The sequence below is a fragment of the Heloderma suspectum genome, chromosome 1, assembly GCF_057233095.1.
Source record: "Heloderma suspectum isolate Gila_16-S chromosome 1, 16-S_ref, whole genome shotgun sequence".
Lineage (NCBI taxonomy): Eukaryota > Metazoa > Chordata > Lepidosauria > Squamata > Helodermatidae > Heloderma > Heloderma suspectum.
In genome coordinates, this window is record NC_139458.1 from 378,652,376 (window position 1) to 378,667,434 (window position 15,059).

The 15,059-nt window shown below is 44.6% G+C and overlaps 1 protein-coding gene across 14 annotated transcripts in view; it reads left to right on the forward strand.

Moving 5' to 3' along the window:
- The first annotated feature begins 569 nt into the window (after positions 1-569).
- LTBP1 (latent transforming growth factor beta binding protein 1) overlaps positions 570-15,059 on the forward strand; it is a 269,829-nt gene continuing 255,339 nt past the window's right edge. For 10 of the 14 annotated variants that reach the window (XM_084828394.1, XM_084828401.1, XM_084828396.1 and 7 more), the window contains exons 1-2: positions 570-1,615; positions 5,648-5,718. In XM_084828394.1, coding sequence (XP_084684520.1) covers positions 1,107-1,615; positions 5,648-5,718 — 580 coding nt within the window. In that variant the 5' untranslated portion in view covers positions 570-1,106. Of the gene's footprint in view, positions 1,616-5,647; positions 5,719-9,288; positions 9,489-10,142; positions 10,234-15,059 lie in introns of those variants that run through there. The other 4 variants (XM_084828406.1, XM_084828407.1, XM_084828405.1 and 1 more) reach the window with 3 other exon arrangements.

Here is a 15,059-nt window from a genome sequence, read left to right on the forward strand (position 1 = left end):
ACTTGAGCACGCTCCGGGAGAGAGCAGAGGCCAGGAAGGCCTGGCGTGCTATGGTCCGTGGGGTCACGAAGAGTCGGACACGACTGAATGACTGAACAACAAAAATAGCAGCTATGGGGGAGAGGGGCAAACAGTGATGTGCCTGCAAGGGCTTGAAAAGTTTTCCTCTTTCCCTGTGCCTTGATTCTACCAAAAGATCACCTCCCCGAAGTTCCTGTTTCCATACAAAAGGAAGCCCCATTGGCACCAATGCCAAAAAAGTGAAGTGGATCTAGTGAAGTGGGCTTTAGTCCACAAAAGCTAAGCCAGGATAATTGCCTCTTTGTTGTTTTTGCGGCAATACACTACAACGGGTACTCTCTGCAAAGAGCGAAAGGATCCTGCAATAGCACCCACGGAGCTCCTGGCGCCTTTTGTCACGAGACCCCCCAGAGGTAAGGATCCTTCGTCGTTCTACACTCTTTCTGCATTTGAAACTGGATTGTGCCTGTGAAGCCCCAGCCCCATTTTATAGTTTTCCCAATTAGGAACGGCTGCCTGACGTCATGGCTGCCTGGGATTGGCTGTGCAGATCTGACACTCAAGGGGAGCCACACACCCGTAGAAACTTTTTAAGAGGAGGTGTGTGTTTTTTAAATCCTCCCAGTCTGAACTGCCTTAAAGGTACTTCTTTCTCGCCCGTGCGAATTAGACCACTAGCAACTCGGGCAGCCTAAATATCTCTTCTTCGGAGGGGGGAAGAGAGACCCCCCCTCCCCAGAAAGCCCCTTTTCCCGCTGGCTGGAGCGATCTTCCTCCTTTACGCTCCCTCTCCTAACAATGTTTTCTTACTCGGTGCAGTAACTTTTTTTTTTTATAACTGAACTCGCCTCACGTGGTGAAAGAGAGTCCTGGACAGCGGCGGATGGGTGAGAGGATCTAAAGCATCCCTTTTTTAATTTTTTTAAGGGGAAATAAACGGGAAGGCGCTGCCCTCTCGGCGCAAGGCGAGCGCAGGGAATTGCATCCGACGCGTTTTGTTGCCGCTGCTGCTGCAAAACCAGGAACTCGGTGCGCTTCTTTTGTCTCTGCCCCGAAGGTTTGTGGCATTCGCTTGGCTGCGGGGCATGCTCTCGCGCCGGCTGGTGGAAATGGCTTGGCTCAGGTGGGCTTTCCTGCTGGGCGCCTGCTGTGTCTTTCTGTCCCCGGCGCTCCAGGCTTCCGAGAAGGGAAAGCTGAGGACGGTCACCTATGTGCTGCGCCCCGGTCAGTCGGGCGCGCCTAGCGGCAGCAGCAGCCGCCGCCAGAGCGGAGGGCAGCGGTTGCAGCAGCCGCGCGCGTTCAATGTGGAGCTGCTCAACGCCCGTTACAGCGCCAGCGGCCGCCGCCGGAGCAGCAGCAGCAGCAGCACCTTGGAGCGGACTCGCAGGATGAGCAAAGGCAGCAGCCTTCAGCTCCGCCTGGGCCCTACCGTGCAACTCCAGCACAAGCCTGCCAGCAGCCACACGGCCGCCGCCGCCTCCTTCAGCAAAGCGGGCAAGCACGTCGCGCGCGCCTCCAAACTCCAGCAGCGCCACAACAACAGCGCCTCCAGCCTGCAGGCTCACCCCAAGCCCCATCTGCAGCAGCTGCAGGGGTAAGGTGCCGCCGCTTTCCCGCGCGGCCACACGCCGCTTTATCCCATTCAAGTGAACCTCAGAGTGCACGCTTATTTAATTCAGTGCGTGCTCGGTGTTTTCCCACAATGCTCTTCTCTTCCTCAGCGCCCCCCCCCCCGTCACCCCCAGATGAAGGGCCAATCTGCAGCTAGGGACTCTTTTGCTATTATCGTGCCTCATTTAAGGGGGCCGCGGAGTCCCGAATACAACTAGGGCATCCAGGAAAAGATAGGGAGACGTGGCGGCAAAATCCGTCTGTACAACCTTCCTGCGGTGTGCCACCTGGTTAAGAAAGTACGGGTGGGGAAGGGAGCAAAGGCAGAGATGGGGAGCAGAAGATCTAGTGCTGCTACGCTTGGTCTTGTGGTGGAGTACCATGGCGGCCAGTCTGGATGACTTTAAAAGGGGGGTTAGACAAATTCGTGGAGGATAAGGCTAGAGATGGCTACTAGTCCTGGTAGCTATGTGCTACCTCCAGGATCAGAGGGAGTATGCCTATGTACACCAGTTGCTGGGGAACGTGGGTGGGAGGGTGCTGTTGCACTCTTGTCCTGCTTGTGGGTTTCCTGTGGGCATCTGGTTGGCCACTGTGTGAACAGAATGCTGGACTAGATGGACCCTTGGTCTGATCCAGCAGGACTCTTGTGCTCTTTTGGGTGCTTTAGGTACATTTGTGGGTTCTTAGTCTCCTCCACTGCCCCTATACATCCTCCAGCAAATGCCAGGGCCCTAGCATGGCCCACTACTAATGTCTGCCATGTTTTTATGCTGCCCCCTTTAAAATATTTTTTCTGGCTCAGAACCCTGCGGAGCATCAGGCATTGGACCCAGCTGCCATTTTAATTTATCACAGTGGTCCTGACATAACGTTGCTTTGGGGCATTGTGGGAAATTAAAATGGCGCTTATACCCAGCTGACTGGAGCAATGCTGCTGTTCATGACCAGTGCCAGGTAAGCTCATGAGGGTGCACTGAGGGAGTAGGGGGCCAATGAGGGTCCCCTCAAACCTACCCTGTGTACAGTGAGCTTCAAGGTGGGGTCTGAACCTCTGAAATGGGAGGTGTACATGCTTTGCATGCAGAAAATCCCTGGGTTCTGAGTAAGGTTAGGAAAGAATCCTGCCTGAAACCCTGGAGAGCTGCTGCCAGTCAGTGTTGACGGTACTGTGCTAGGTGGCCATAGGTCTGACTTCCTATTTTCCTATGAGGTGGCAGAAAATCTGAAGTCTTGACTGAGTTATCTTCTGGAACTATTACTTATGTGAAAGCATGCATAAAGAGTTGTCACAGTGTAAATTGCCATTTTGAGTGAATGGCAATTCCTAGGACCATTTAAGACTCTCAGAAGGTTGGGGCTGAACGTTCATTTGTGTGGTTTGGTGTAGTTCCCCCTCCCTCGCTTTACTAAAAATGAGCCTGGTAATTCCTGGAGAGGTAGCAAGCAGCAACATAAAAAAGTATGAGTCACTGTAGAAAGAAGGATTGTCTTTTGTTTCCTTTGGATAGATATACCACAAAAGAATGATGGATCCCTTTGTATTTGAATGTTGTAGTATTTGACTGATTACTAGAAAGCATGTGTCTCACTGAAGCAGTTGTGTTCAGGTGGTAAACTGAGACATGCATGGATTCAAGTGGAGCCATAAACCAATTAAAGAAATCTAAATTGATTACATTTTAGTTAATTAATCAAGGTTGCAATCCTATACATGTTTAGATGGAGAAAAGTCCTACAACTCTCAGCATGCTTCGGCCAGCCATGTTGGCTGGGGAATGCCAGGAGTTGTAGGACTTTATCTGTCTAAATATGAATAGGATTGTGGCCTAAGTAGATTAAATCTGCATATTTTTCTACGTGCATAAGCAGTAGTTCTGATGAGGATAAAGGTCCTTTTTTGTGGTGATGATTGCCTGGATCACATTGGGCCCATTTTAGAAGAGGCATTGCATTATGTATGGGAAGAAGGGGGAATGCCTCTTCTAAGATGGCACCTGTTGTCTAATGTTTAAAAATAATGAACCTTTTTAAAACATCTGCTTGTTTAATTGGAGACCCTTCTTAAACATATGTTAAATATGGTATTTATTTATGTATTTATTTATTATATTTCTATACTGCATGATAGCCGAAGCTCTCCGGGTGGTTCACATCAATTAAAACCGTAAAATACAACATGATAAAATACACTATAAAAGTTTTAAACTACAGTCTAAAAGTAAAAACCAAAATACAGCCTAGCAACAGTGCAAAGATTCAAAATACAGTAACAGAATTAAAACTACAGAAACTGAAAGACTAAAATTAGTCAGTCTCTGTCTGACTAAAAGACAGAGAGCTTCAGCTATTGGGCGGTATAGAAATGAAATGAATAAATAAATAAATAAAATGCCTGGGAAAATAAGGTTTTTACTTGCTGCCAAAAAGAGCACAACGTAGGCGGCAGCTCATTCCACAACCAAGGTGCCACAGCAGAAATTAGGTTAAATTTTAATCTGTTGGATTAAAATCAATTCATTTAACTTAATGTTACAGCTCGGTACTCCACCGTTTGTGGAACTCTTACTGTCTGTCATGGGATTCCTTGCCACTAATAACTGATGTATTAGGGCTGATCGCAGTTATGGGTGAAGCATTCTATTTGTCCTTAAAGTCACTCTTTATGATTAATTCACATCTAATGTAACTGAGTTTTTAAAACAGAGCTAAATCCTGTTTTTGTAATTGTTTTTGCCTTTTTCCTGTTAGTTGAGATTTCCTTCTGCCGTAGCTATTTAGTAATATGCCCTGTCAGTCCCCTTGTCATCTCATGCTGCCTTATGTTCTTCTCACACTGTAGTACATTCTTAAGCCCCTCCCATTTTGCAAGTGTTAGCTTGAGAGAGATTCCAGAAGATAAGCAAAGTTATTCCCTGTACAGTACAGGGAGATTCTGGGGGGAGAGTGGGGCGGTAGCAGTGGGGAGGGGAACTGATGGATCTGCAGCAAAAACCCCCACAAGGGTAAGTACTAAAGTAGCCTTCCCCAACCTGCCCTTCATATTTGTTAGACTACATCTCCCATCTTTCTGATGCTACCTGGAGATGATAGGGGCTGTGGTTCCAACACATCTGGAAGGCCCCAGGTGGGGGGAGGCTTACTGAAGTTTTAACAGCCGCTGAACAAGATGGCTTATGTAGATGGTGCTCCTCACAGAGATGGCCCAATGAATTGTGGTGACTGAAGGAGAACATCCAAATGATGCCTGTTGTGATCGTAAAAACAAAATAAACTAAATGTTGACAACTTGTTGCTCTTTAATGATACCTCAAAAACTCTCTTAATGTGACCCCCCTTAGCTGATGCAGTGGTGGAGCTGGCCCTGATCCTCCAGCCTTCTTGGTGCAGCTGTTCAGGTCTTTGTTTCTGTTTCCCCTTGGCCCGGGGAAGAATTAGCCTACCCGATCCTGCTGTGGCTAGGGAGGTTTAGCTTCAGGGCCTAATCTTTGGGAAGGTGGCGAGAATGTAAACAGCAGAGACAGTTGGATGTCTGCAGTCTTTCTCATGCTTATGCAGCCAAGAGGGATGTGCCTTTAGGTCACATATAATGAAAGTGAGGTAACTACAGATAAAGAATCCTCCACTCCCTCTTAGGAAGCACAGCAAGCCAGGGAATACCTACTTCCTTCTGTTAGGAGGAGCTTGAGGCTGGAGTGCTAAAGAACAATGAGCTTCTATTCTTATTTAGAACATTTATACTTGTCCTCCCTCAGGGTTTAAAAGTTTTTCCTTCTGCCAACTCCTAGTTCATTACAGTGAATTGATGCCTGCCCAGTCTTTTCCCCTTTAGTCTGTTGTTATAGTTCTCTCCTGACTTTTCTCTTTCCTGCCTCACCCCTGCTTTGAGGTGAGGAACAATTTTTTTGCAAGTGTCTCAATCTCCCCAAGGGAAAAAGTGTGTTATTCAATTGCAGCTGGGTTTATTCGAGAGTGCTGCACATGGCAATTGATCCTTTCTTTACTGTTGCTGCAGGGTCAATGTCTGTGGAGGACAGTGCTGTCACGGCTGGAGCAAAGCTCCTGGCTCTCAGAGGTGCACCAAACGTAAGTAGCCCTGTGTGCAGCTACAGTGGTTCTACCATCTTGATTTAAAAACAATCCTGGTCCTTTTGTGGTTGAGTGGAGTTTGGTCAGTTGATGGCCTGAGGGGTAGCCCCACACTGTCACTAGGAAATGCCTTGCATCAGTCTCATAATGTTATGCCGGGGCATGGTAAGGGAGCATACTCTGATATTATGACTTTATCATATGATTTTAATCTATGCAAGGTGACAAGCACAAATAATTGGTAACTTCTGCACTAGGCAGGTGCATTGTTAAATCTTGAACAATGTTATCCTGTTGAGATGAATGTTCCTATATTTTTCAAAATTAATTAATTAAATTAATTTTGACCCATAAATGTTTTCACAAGAGAGTGAGAATTCAGGATATAGGGTCTTGTCATCAGTTAAGAGCTGCAAGTGACTTCTTCCTTGAATTCCAGTTTGAATGGAGGTGAGATTGGCCTCTACAAGATGTGGGGCCTTCCTTGTTGTGGCCCCAGTGCTTTGACTCTCTGCCATCTGAAGATCTTGGAGTTCAACTCTTGGGTTTACGAATTTTAGCTGTTCCTGCTTTAAACAGTGTGACATTACCACACTGGCAGCCTTTTAAATTTGTCCCCAAAAGTTATTAGCATTCAACACATTTTATCCTGCTTTTTACTCAGAAGAGGGGCTGGTTAAGGATGGATAGAGCACTCTGTCCCTTCTTTGCTAGACCCTCTTATGAGTAAAAAGCATTCCGGTAAAAAATGTTGCAGGCTAGAAACAAGCGCTCCCTGCCTCGTCCACCAGCCTGCTTGGTTTCTATGCTGAATGTGCAGGAAAAGGCTTTGCTTCATGTGCATTTAGAAAAGGTGGGCTGGCAGCAAATACTGCCACATACTGCTCTGCCCCTTTGCCACCATGTTAGACATGCAGAAGGTGAAGTCTTGTCCTCAGCGTCTGGCATAGAAACTGAGCGGCTGGCAGTGGAGGCGTGGATTGTTCAACGGCGCCCGATACAATTAAGAAAAGACCATGGTGCAGTCTCCTTTCGAGCGAACAGGTGCTGACCAATGTAGGCACCACAGGGGAGTCATCAAAACATTTGTCAGCAGATTCCTTAAATGGTGACATGAAGGAGGAGCCTACATCCCTTTGCTGTCAGTCTGTTACATTTCTGTGCTGGAAACACAGGGCAGGGGTTTGCGTTCAGCTTAGAAACCGAGCAGGCTGGTGGCAAAGGCATGAATCGCTCTGTCTCTCTTCCACCAGCCTGCCATGTTTCTATGTCAGATGTGCGGGAGGTGACGCTCTCTCCTGCTTGCCCGGCTTAGAAACCAAGTGGGCTGACAGTGGAGGCACAGATGACTCCACCTCTCTGCTGCTTGACCCCTGCATTTCTGTGCTGGAGGTTCACTTGCTGCGTGTCTAGGATAGAAGAATGGTCGGCTGTCAGCAGAGGGAAGGAGCGTTGCTACCGTCCACGAGCACTTCCTCTTGGATGCATAGAAGGGAGTTTTACCCCTTTTGTGTCTAGTATGGAAATATAGTGGGCTGCTAGACAAGGGATGAAGTGCTCCATACCTCTGCTGGCTTCCCCTCTTCCCTGTCCAGAATAGAAATGCATTAGGCTGCTGGAGGAGTGGCCAGGTGCTCCATCTCACCCCTGGAAGCCTGCTTGGTTTCTAGGCTGGGCAAAGAGAAGGCAAAGCACCGTCTCACAGAAGAGGGAGCCAAGTGTTCCAGCCTGCTTATTCAGCTGAGTAGAATTTTTAGTTGCCTGTGGTGACCAGGGGAGTAATTAACAACAATGTTGTATTAAGGAGAAGCGCTGTGTAGTAGGTCTAGCTTCCCTTGGTTGCACAGAAAAGCTCTTGAAAACAAATAAAGGTTCAATACATTAACTGTGGAAATAAACATGAAGTCCAGCTTCCACCTTTGTTCCCGCAAGTCCCACAATGCTAAAATTTCAATTGGAAGAACTGGGGCAGTGTAAGTTGGAATTTTGTTTGTCCTCTTTATTTTCATAGACTCAAAGTGTCAGGAGGCCCCCCTAGATTCAAAGAAGGAAAGCTTAATTTAGTCTCCAGTTGGTCCCATGCATGGCACTGAAAGGGTTAATGGAATGCCTCCATCTCTCAAGAATAGGTACAATATTGCACTGTTATATTAAACAACATATGGGGGCCTGTACATTATGGTTAGAAAAATGTCAGCATTTTTGCCCTAAGGCATCCAAATTCTGTGCCAAGAAAAGCTGAGTTCTGCAACCTGGATATATCATGCAAATTTACTTTATTCTACTTCTGCTGGCCATGGGAAAGGGCAAGGAGTTATATAGGGCAATGAAGCCTCAGTCTCTCACCATTGGAATTGCTGGCTTCCTGCCCACTTCCCTAATAAGGCCACACATTTCAAGCCTATAGTCATAAGGACTAGAAACATATTTTTTAACAGAAAAGATAAGTTGAGGATCTCAGGGTAATTGTGTACCCAATACCAAATAATGTATTTGTGGGGAATTTTCATGGAATCATAGAACACACACACAGTCCTAGTATGTGGCAGGTGGGGAAAGTATGTGGCAGATGGGGAAGAGCTGGTTGGCTGTGTCCCATTTGGCTAGCATAGGATGCAGTTTTAGTTTGTGCCTACCACTGAAGCAGCCATTGAGGGTCTGGCCTCCAGATGTCCCACACATACCTTCACTTTGCATAGACTGAAATAAATGCTTCTGTTCGTTTCAACATTTACATATGGAAACAAATCCAATAAATTCTGGATAGAATGTCTGACGCCTGGTACGCATATGGAGTAAAAAGGTAAAGGTAAAGGTGTCCCCAACCAGTCATGTCCGACTCTAGGGTGTGGTGCTCATCTCCATTTCTAAGCCGAAGAGCCAGCGCTGTCCGAAGACGCTTTATGAAATACTTTTATTGAGGACAAATTGTCATTTAGCACATTCCTTGTTGTCCTAGACAACAAATAACCCATCTTTAAAGTGTAGAAAACAATGACTTTATAGGTCTGAGCATCTGCTGCTTATGTTATTACAGCATATATTTGCATTTTGATATGCATTCCTTAAGATCTAAGCTGAAATTCATATTGAATGTTTCACTCCTCAGGGCATGAGCCCTTAGCTCACAGTTTCTACCCTTTCCTTCTTAAGAACTTAAGGGACTTGTGTGTCAGACCCTACTTACACGTGTTCCCTCCTCTTGTACAACTATGAAGTCGCAGAAATGCATTACATTGGTTTCCCGCAAACATTGTAATGCCTTTTTCATGACTGGACATTTTCTAGAAAAGTCTTAAATATTAATTAGCTGGCTTGTTGTGTACTCTATACCAAAATCCTCCTATTATTACGATTAGCTATTGAAGGTTACTAGGGGCAACATCCTAAAACAGGGCATCAAACTGGACCTGGATTTGGCTTTTCTCACAAAACTAGTGGTCGCCTGACATTGAAAAAGTGGAAAGTCAGCAAGGCAGTTGGGCGTCCTTGCTGGAAGGTGAGGAGGTGCATTCTGATCTTCAAGGCAAGTGATAGTTAGTCCTATTGATACCTTCTCTTCTACAGGTAGTCTCAACATATGGAAAGGAGATTGGACTATGCCTGCTGGCCCTGCCTCTCCAGAATGCCTGTAAAGGGTGCATGTAGCTGTACGTGTGTACACTCCTCTTTAGATTCCACAGAATGTGTGAATATCAAGGAGTGGGACTTGTGGTGTTTGAGGTGGGACCAGCAGGTGCTCCATGCACTGAGACTGCACGTGGAAGGTAAGGCTCCTGTTGGACCAGATTCTGGCATAAATTTTGACATAGTAACACGAACATGTGTTAATATTTCTTTATCACTTTCATGCAGTGGACATTTTTTAAAATGACATCTGTTGTTCGCTATATCCAGAGATCCACTGGAAAGCTAAACTCCTCCAGGATGTGATAAATTCCTTGTGGCTGTGCATTCTGAAGAAATGCCTAACCACATGAACATGACTAGGGCATTTAAAAATTAATGTAAATATTGGGCCATAGGCAATGAGAGCTGAGAAGGAACAGGAAGTGTATCTATACTTTACAGATCTGGCATTGGTCAAATGAGAAACCAATCTATGTGTTAATCTTTAGAGTACAGAAGCTGTTATTAATATCCTGTATGACATTTGTGTCATCCTCTCCATGCTATTGTTGTAACATGTATGACTGATGATATGTAGTTCTTTCATCTGGAATAAGAGTTTCCACACCACTCAGAGTTTCCACACTGGGTGCTGGAATGGGAAATCTCCATTGCAGTATGGAAGAATGAGATGATTGCCTCCACACATTATGGTGCTGACATGGAGAAAACACCATGCCAAAGCTGTTTCAAGTGGTTGACATGTGGTAACATAGACATGCCCTGAAGAGTGGTGTAGTGGAGGGTGAATGCAGGGGAGCGCAGCTCTGGAACATTTTTCAGAGCAGGAGCAGTGACATCTGCCAGAGTGCCACAAGAATTAACTTCACTTTCCTTGCTTTGGTGAGTAAATGAGGTGATAATGAGGCTTTCATTTTATTGTTGTTTGTGACCGATTAGCATATGGGAACTCAAAAATGAGGAAGCTAAGCAAGCAGAGGCTAGATACACCCTCCCCTTTTTTGGTGGGATTCCTACTTCACTGTTCAGTTTTGCCTCTACTGTGGCAAGGGCTTAGTGTCGTTTAGATGCTGGTGAAGCCTGGATTGTAGGGTTCCTTATGGATTGGATTTTTCAGCAAGGTCAGGTTTCAGGAATGGAAAATGAACAGCACCATGGAAAGTTCCAGTTGGTGCTCAGGCTGCAAGCCAGACAGGCTTATCTATATGTTGCTCCAACAAGGAGCAAAGCATGACTGAGCTTTAAATAAGAGTTTAGCCGCAGTTAGGCTGGTTGATCCTGCATCTGTACTGACTGAGGCATTGTCTCTTAAAGGGACCAGGCCTGTTTTGGCAATCTTAGGCTGTGACGACATGGGGGTGGCTGTGGCATGCCATGGCCCAAGTCCTTGGAGTTTGAGGATGGATGTAACCTCCTCTGGATGCGGGGGAGCTGACCCCTAGGGTCTTTCTGGAGAACTAGGTCTTGGGAAGATGGAAGCCTCATGATGTCTTTCCATGGCTGAGTCCTCTCCCATTAAATCTGGACCCTGTTCTTCTGAGGACAAGGGGTCAGGTCAGGTCCATGACATTCACACATTTTAATAAAAAATGGTTTGCGTTTCTAATTAAAAGCTAAAGGTTGCATTTCAGCTGGCTGAAGATATCTTGTTAGAGCTCAGTATGTTTTTCACGTTGAACCTATGTAGTCAGAAATAATCACCACTGAATTCAGTGGAGCTAACTCCCAGGTAACTTTGCATAGCATTGCAGTTATGGTGATCTTAATAAGTTGGTTATTTATCCTGCTATGTACAGCTGCTTTTTGGTGTGGGTATGTGTGTATGCACTATCATGATGAGTTTCTGCACTTCAAAATTTACCATTATTCCACTGACCCAGAAGCTCCTGACCTAGTAATGTTGTCATCTTCTGAAGTTATGGAAGCCTCTGGCTAGGTGAAACTGTTGTATTTTTCAGATCTGGCCAGAGAGGACAGTGTAGGAATAAGTGCCTGTACTGGATCCTGTGATATGCTTGATGGCATATTGAAAGGAATGGACATGTGCTGATCATTTGATAGTCTGAATTTGTTATAATTTCAGTTGTTTCATTGTTTCAGTAAGCCAACATCTAGTTTTCAGACTTTAGATAAATGTGCTAATAATTATTAATATTTATAGGATTTATAGAAAGCAAAACAAACTAATTAACTCTCCTACTTCCTTGAGACCCATACATTTCCCAGTTGTTTACAGATGGAGTAAAGGAGACAGACAGGTTAAGTGTTGCCTTGGGCAAGCCAGAACTATTACAGCTTGGATTAGAAATCAGACATTTTTGGCTCTAAAGCCTTTGCTGAATATATTGGGCAGTATGCTACCTCTCACTTGTGTTACTCTGCCTGCTCCACCTTTTTGAAAGCTTCTGTCTTTTTTCTCTATAAAGTGCTTTTATGTAACCCAATTTCTGACTTTCTTCTCAAAATGCTGGAGTAATGGCAAGGCTGATTCAGGTGAACTGCTATAATTCAGTTACCATAGACCAAATGTTGTGTGGTATGTTAATATACACATTGGGTTTATCATTATTTATTGTTTTGTTTATTTATTACATTTCTATACCACAGAATAGCCAGAGCTCTTTGGGTGGTTCACAAAAATTGAAACCCTAAAATACAATATGATAAAAACAAAATATAAAACCTTTAAAAGTCTAAAATAGAATAAAACCAGTGTAAAAACTAGCAGCAGGGTAAATATCTAAAAACACAACACATTTAAAAACAAAACTGAAGGAGTAAAAATCAACTTAGTATATATGTAGTATTTTCTAAGAGTAATACTGATTTATGGAGACTATCTTTAATTATTACTTAAATATGTCAGCGCCAGAAGGACTTTGTGTAACACTTTTATATTTTCAAGAGGAGATTCTTGAAAATGCTAGGATAGTGTCAGGGAGAGGTCTGATTAGTCCATGTGTGTGTTACACTACAGTCCTATACATACTTACCTGGGAGTAAGCCCCATTGAACTCAGTAGGGAAAGGCCATAGGTCAACGGCAGAGTGCATACTTTGCATGCAAATATTCCCAGGTTCAAACTCTGGTGTCTCCAGGTTGGCCTGGAAAAGACTCCTGTCTGAAAACCTGGAGGGCTGCTGCTAGTCAATGTCGACAATACTGAGCTAGATGGACCGATGGTCTGTCTTGGTAGAAGACCTCTTCCCATGTTTCTACTTCTAAGGAGACATATATCAGATTGCACTGTTAAGCTTCTTGTATGAATGGATAGTCAAAGATGTTTGTTGCTGTCAGATCTGGAACACGAAAGTCTTCAGTTTTGACTGTTATCTCATCAGGGAAGAGGACAAATAGGTCTCATGGGGTAGGGCATTCCAAAGTAGTATTGCAACAGATAAGACCCTATTGCTTGTTCCCATCAGCTGAGCTTCATATGTCAGGAGGATACACAATAGGGCCACTCTAGATGACTTCAGAGAGTGGGCAGACAGTGACTTGAGATTTGAGGTTTCTGGCAGGTACTTACATACATCTGATGATGTGCTGTGATTGACTGCAGAGTTGATTCAGTTCCTATCCTCTGTTGTGGTTGGGGTACCTGTGGATAGAGTGGAGGCAGTAATCAGGGGGTCACAACTGGCTCAATGGGAGCAATTGAATTTATGCCATCCCTTCTGCAGTTGCAATATTACACCTTCTTCTAGGTGGGACCAACCTGTGAGTGAACATAAGATTCCAACTAACTTCCACTACTTCCCACCTGCCATGCCCCAAAATTTCCCTGTGCACTTGTGGTGTTCTGCCAGTGGAGAATTTATTCTGGTGGTAAGTTCTGGTGCAATCTTGATGGTATTGTAGATTCCTTATGTTGGCATGCCTTTGGCCTCCTTGGGAGCAATTCTTTCCCTGTTCAGTGTGTGTAACTCAGGGAAATTGTAGTGCTGTAACATGATTTTTGTCCTATTCTTGTTTTACCTGCCATTCATAACCTATAATAAATCTAAATAACCCATTTTGTTAGTTCTGGGTTGCAGTTTCTGCCAACATGATGACATTTTTTCTTCAGTACAGTCTGAATGGAGAAAATATAGTGGCCAGACTGAATTGTGTGAGTTGAACCTAAATATAACAGCAACAAGCTAATATAATGATACCATTTTGTAAAAGTGTGGTTTGTACTTTTTTCAAACACTGGGAACCTGATCAAGGCAGCTTGACATAGCTTCCACTACAAAGAGGGAGGAGAGCTTGTATTTATTTGATCCATCATCTAATTGAGAAGAACTGAAACAAGTGTGGGCCTGCACAGCTTGTGATCCATACAGTCAAATGCAGCACACCAACCATGTATGTTGACCCACCAGAGCCATGGCAAGTCTTCTCTGTTTGTTAATTGCATGGGACTGCAAAAAACGGTTGGAAATTTCAGTTTGGTGGGTCCCACGTTGTGCAGGCCTGTCTAAGGGTAACTCACTGCAGAGTCCAGTGATGCTGAGAATAACAACAGTTGGAGAACTATTGCATAATTAGAACATGAGATCACTTTTGGGATCCAGAATAGTAATCCCTATGTTTCTAGGCACTAGAAATGTGGCTTGGATAGCAGTTGCACTTCACAAATGTTGCCATTTTAAGAGTAATTTGCAAAGAGCCAAGGAGTACAGTCTTTATTGTGCTACGTTGTCTAAATCTGAAAACTTACTGTTTTATTAGGAACACAAGATTAAGAATGGTGTAGAGAAGGCATTGCTTTTGCTTCATTCCTAGAGGTCATGTTTACACAATCGTGGATGTCGCTACAGGAATGCATCAGATGTTTTGAAATGGGCCAGCTAAGAATTCCAGCAATGACGCACACTTTTATTAGATGTGTATTTAGGACAAGAATTCCCTTTGCCCTCACAGTTATGATAAGGGCAAAGTCTGCATAGAAGAAGATAGAGTTAGTTGCAATATTTCATCTTCTTGTTATGCAAGAATTGTAGAAGACTTCCAGTCTCTCGCCTGCACCCAGAGTAAAGGGCCAAAATATAGGAGATCGATAGATGAGATGATACCCTCAAATCTAATAAAATTAGGGCCTAAATTGTAATCATGTGAGAGTTGTAATTTTATTAATTCATGCAGAACACATAGCAGTGGAGAAAGATACAGCAGTATTGATTAGGCAGGGAGGCAGAAGGTTGCAGAGCTGAGTTGGAAGAAGGCTGAGAGTTGCTCTCAAGATTCCCTTAGCCTTCATTTCATCACTTCATTTCAATGCCCAAACATACACAGACGAGAGGCTTCAGTCTACAGCTTTTAATCCATTACTTCACAGGGTTATACAGATGCAAATTCTCAGAGAACTCTCCATCTACAAAGAAAAGCCTTCAGGGGATCCAAATGGAATTTGAGAGTTGCCCGCCATTTGAAGAGGGAGGTGGTCTCACTAGCCTAACTTAACCGAGGGAGGTCCCTCTCTTGTCATGAGGCCTCTAAGTGCAGCTTCTCATGCAAAGCCAATTGGGTAGACCGTCTAAGGTCCGCCCCTGCCTTCTCGCTTTTAGCTCTGCACCTGGCATCTATTAGGTCAACCTCCTGTTCGCTACCTCTCACGGGGGTGTGTGAAGAGGGACCCTCAAGCTCAGCCATCTGTACGTTTGTAACCTGAGAAGCAGGCCTACTCATATCTGGACTAGCCTGGAAAAATACCTCCCCCATGT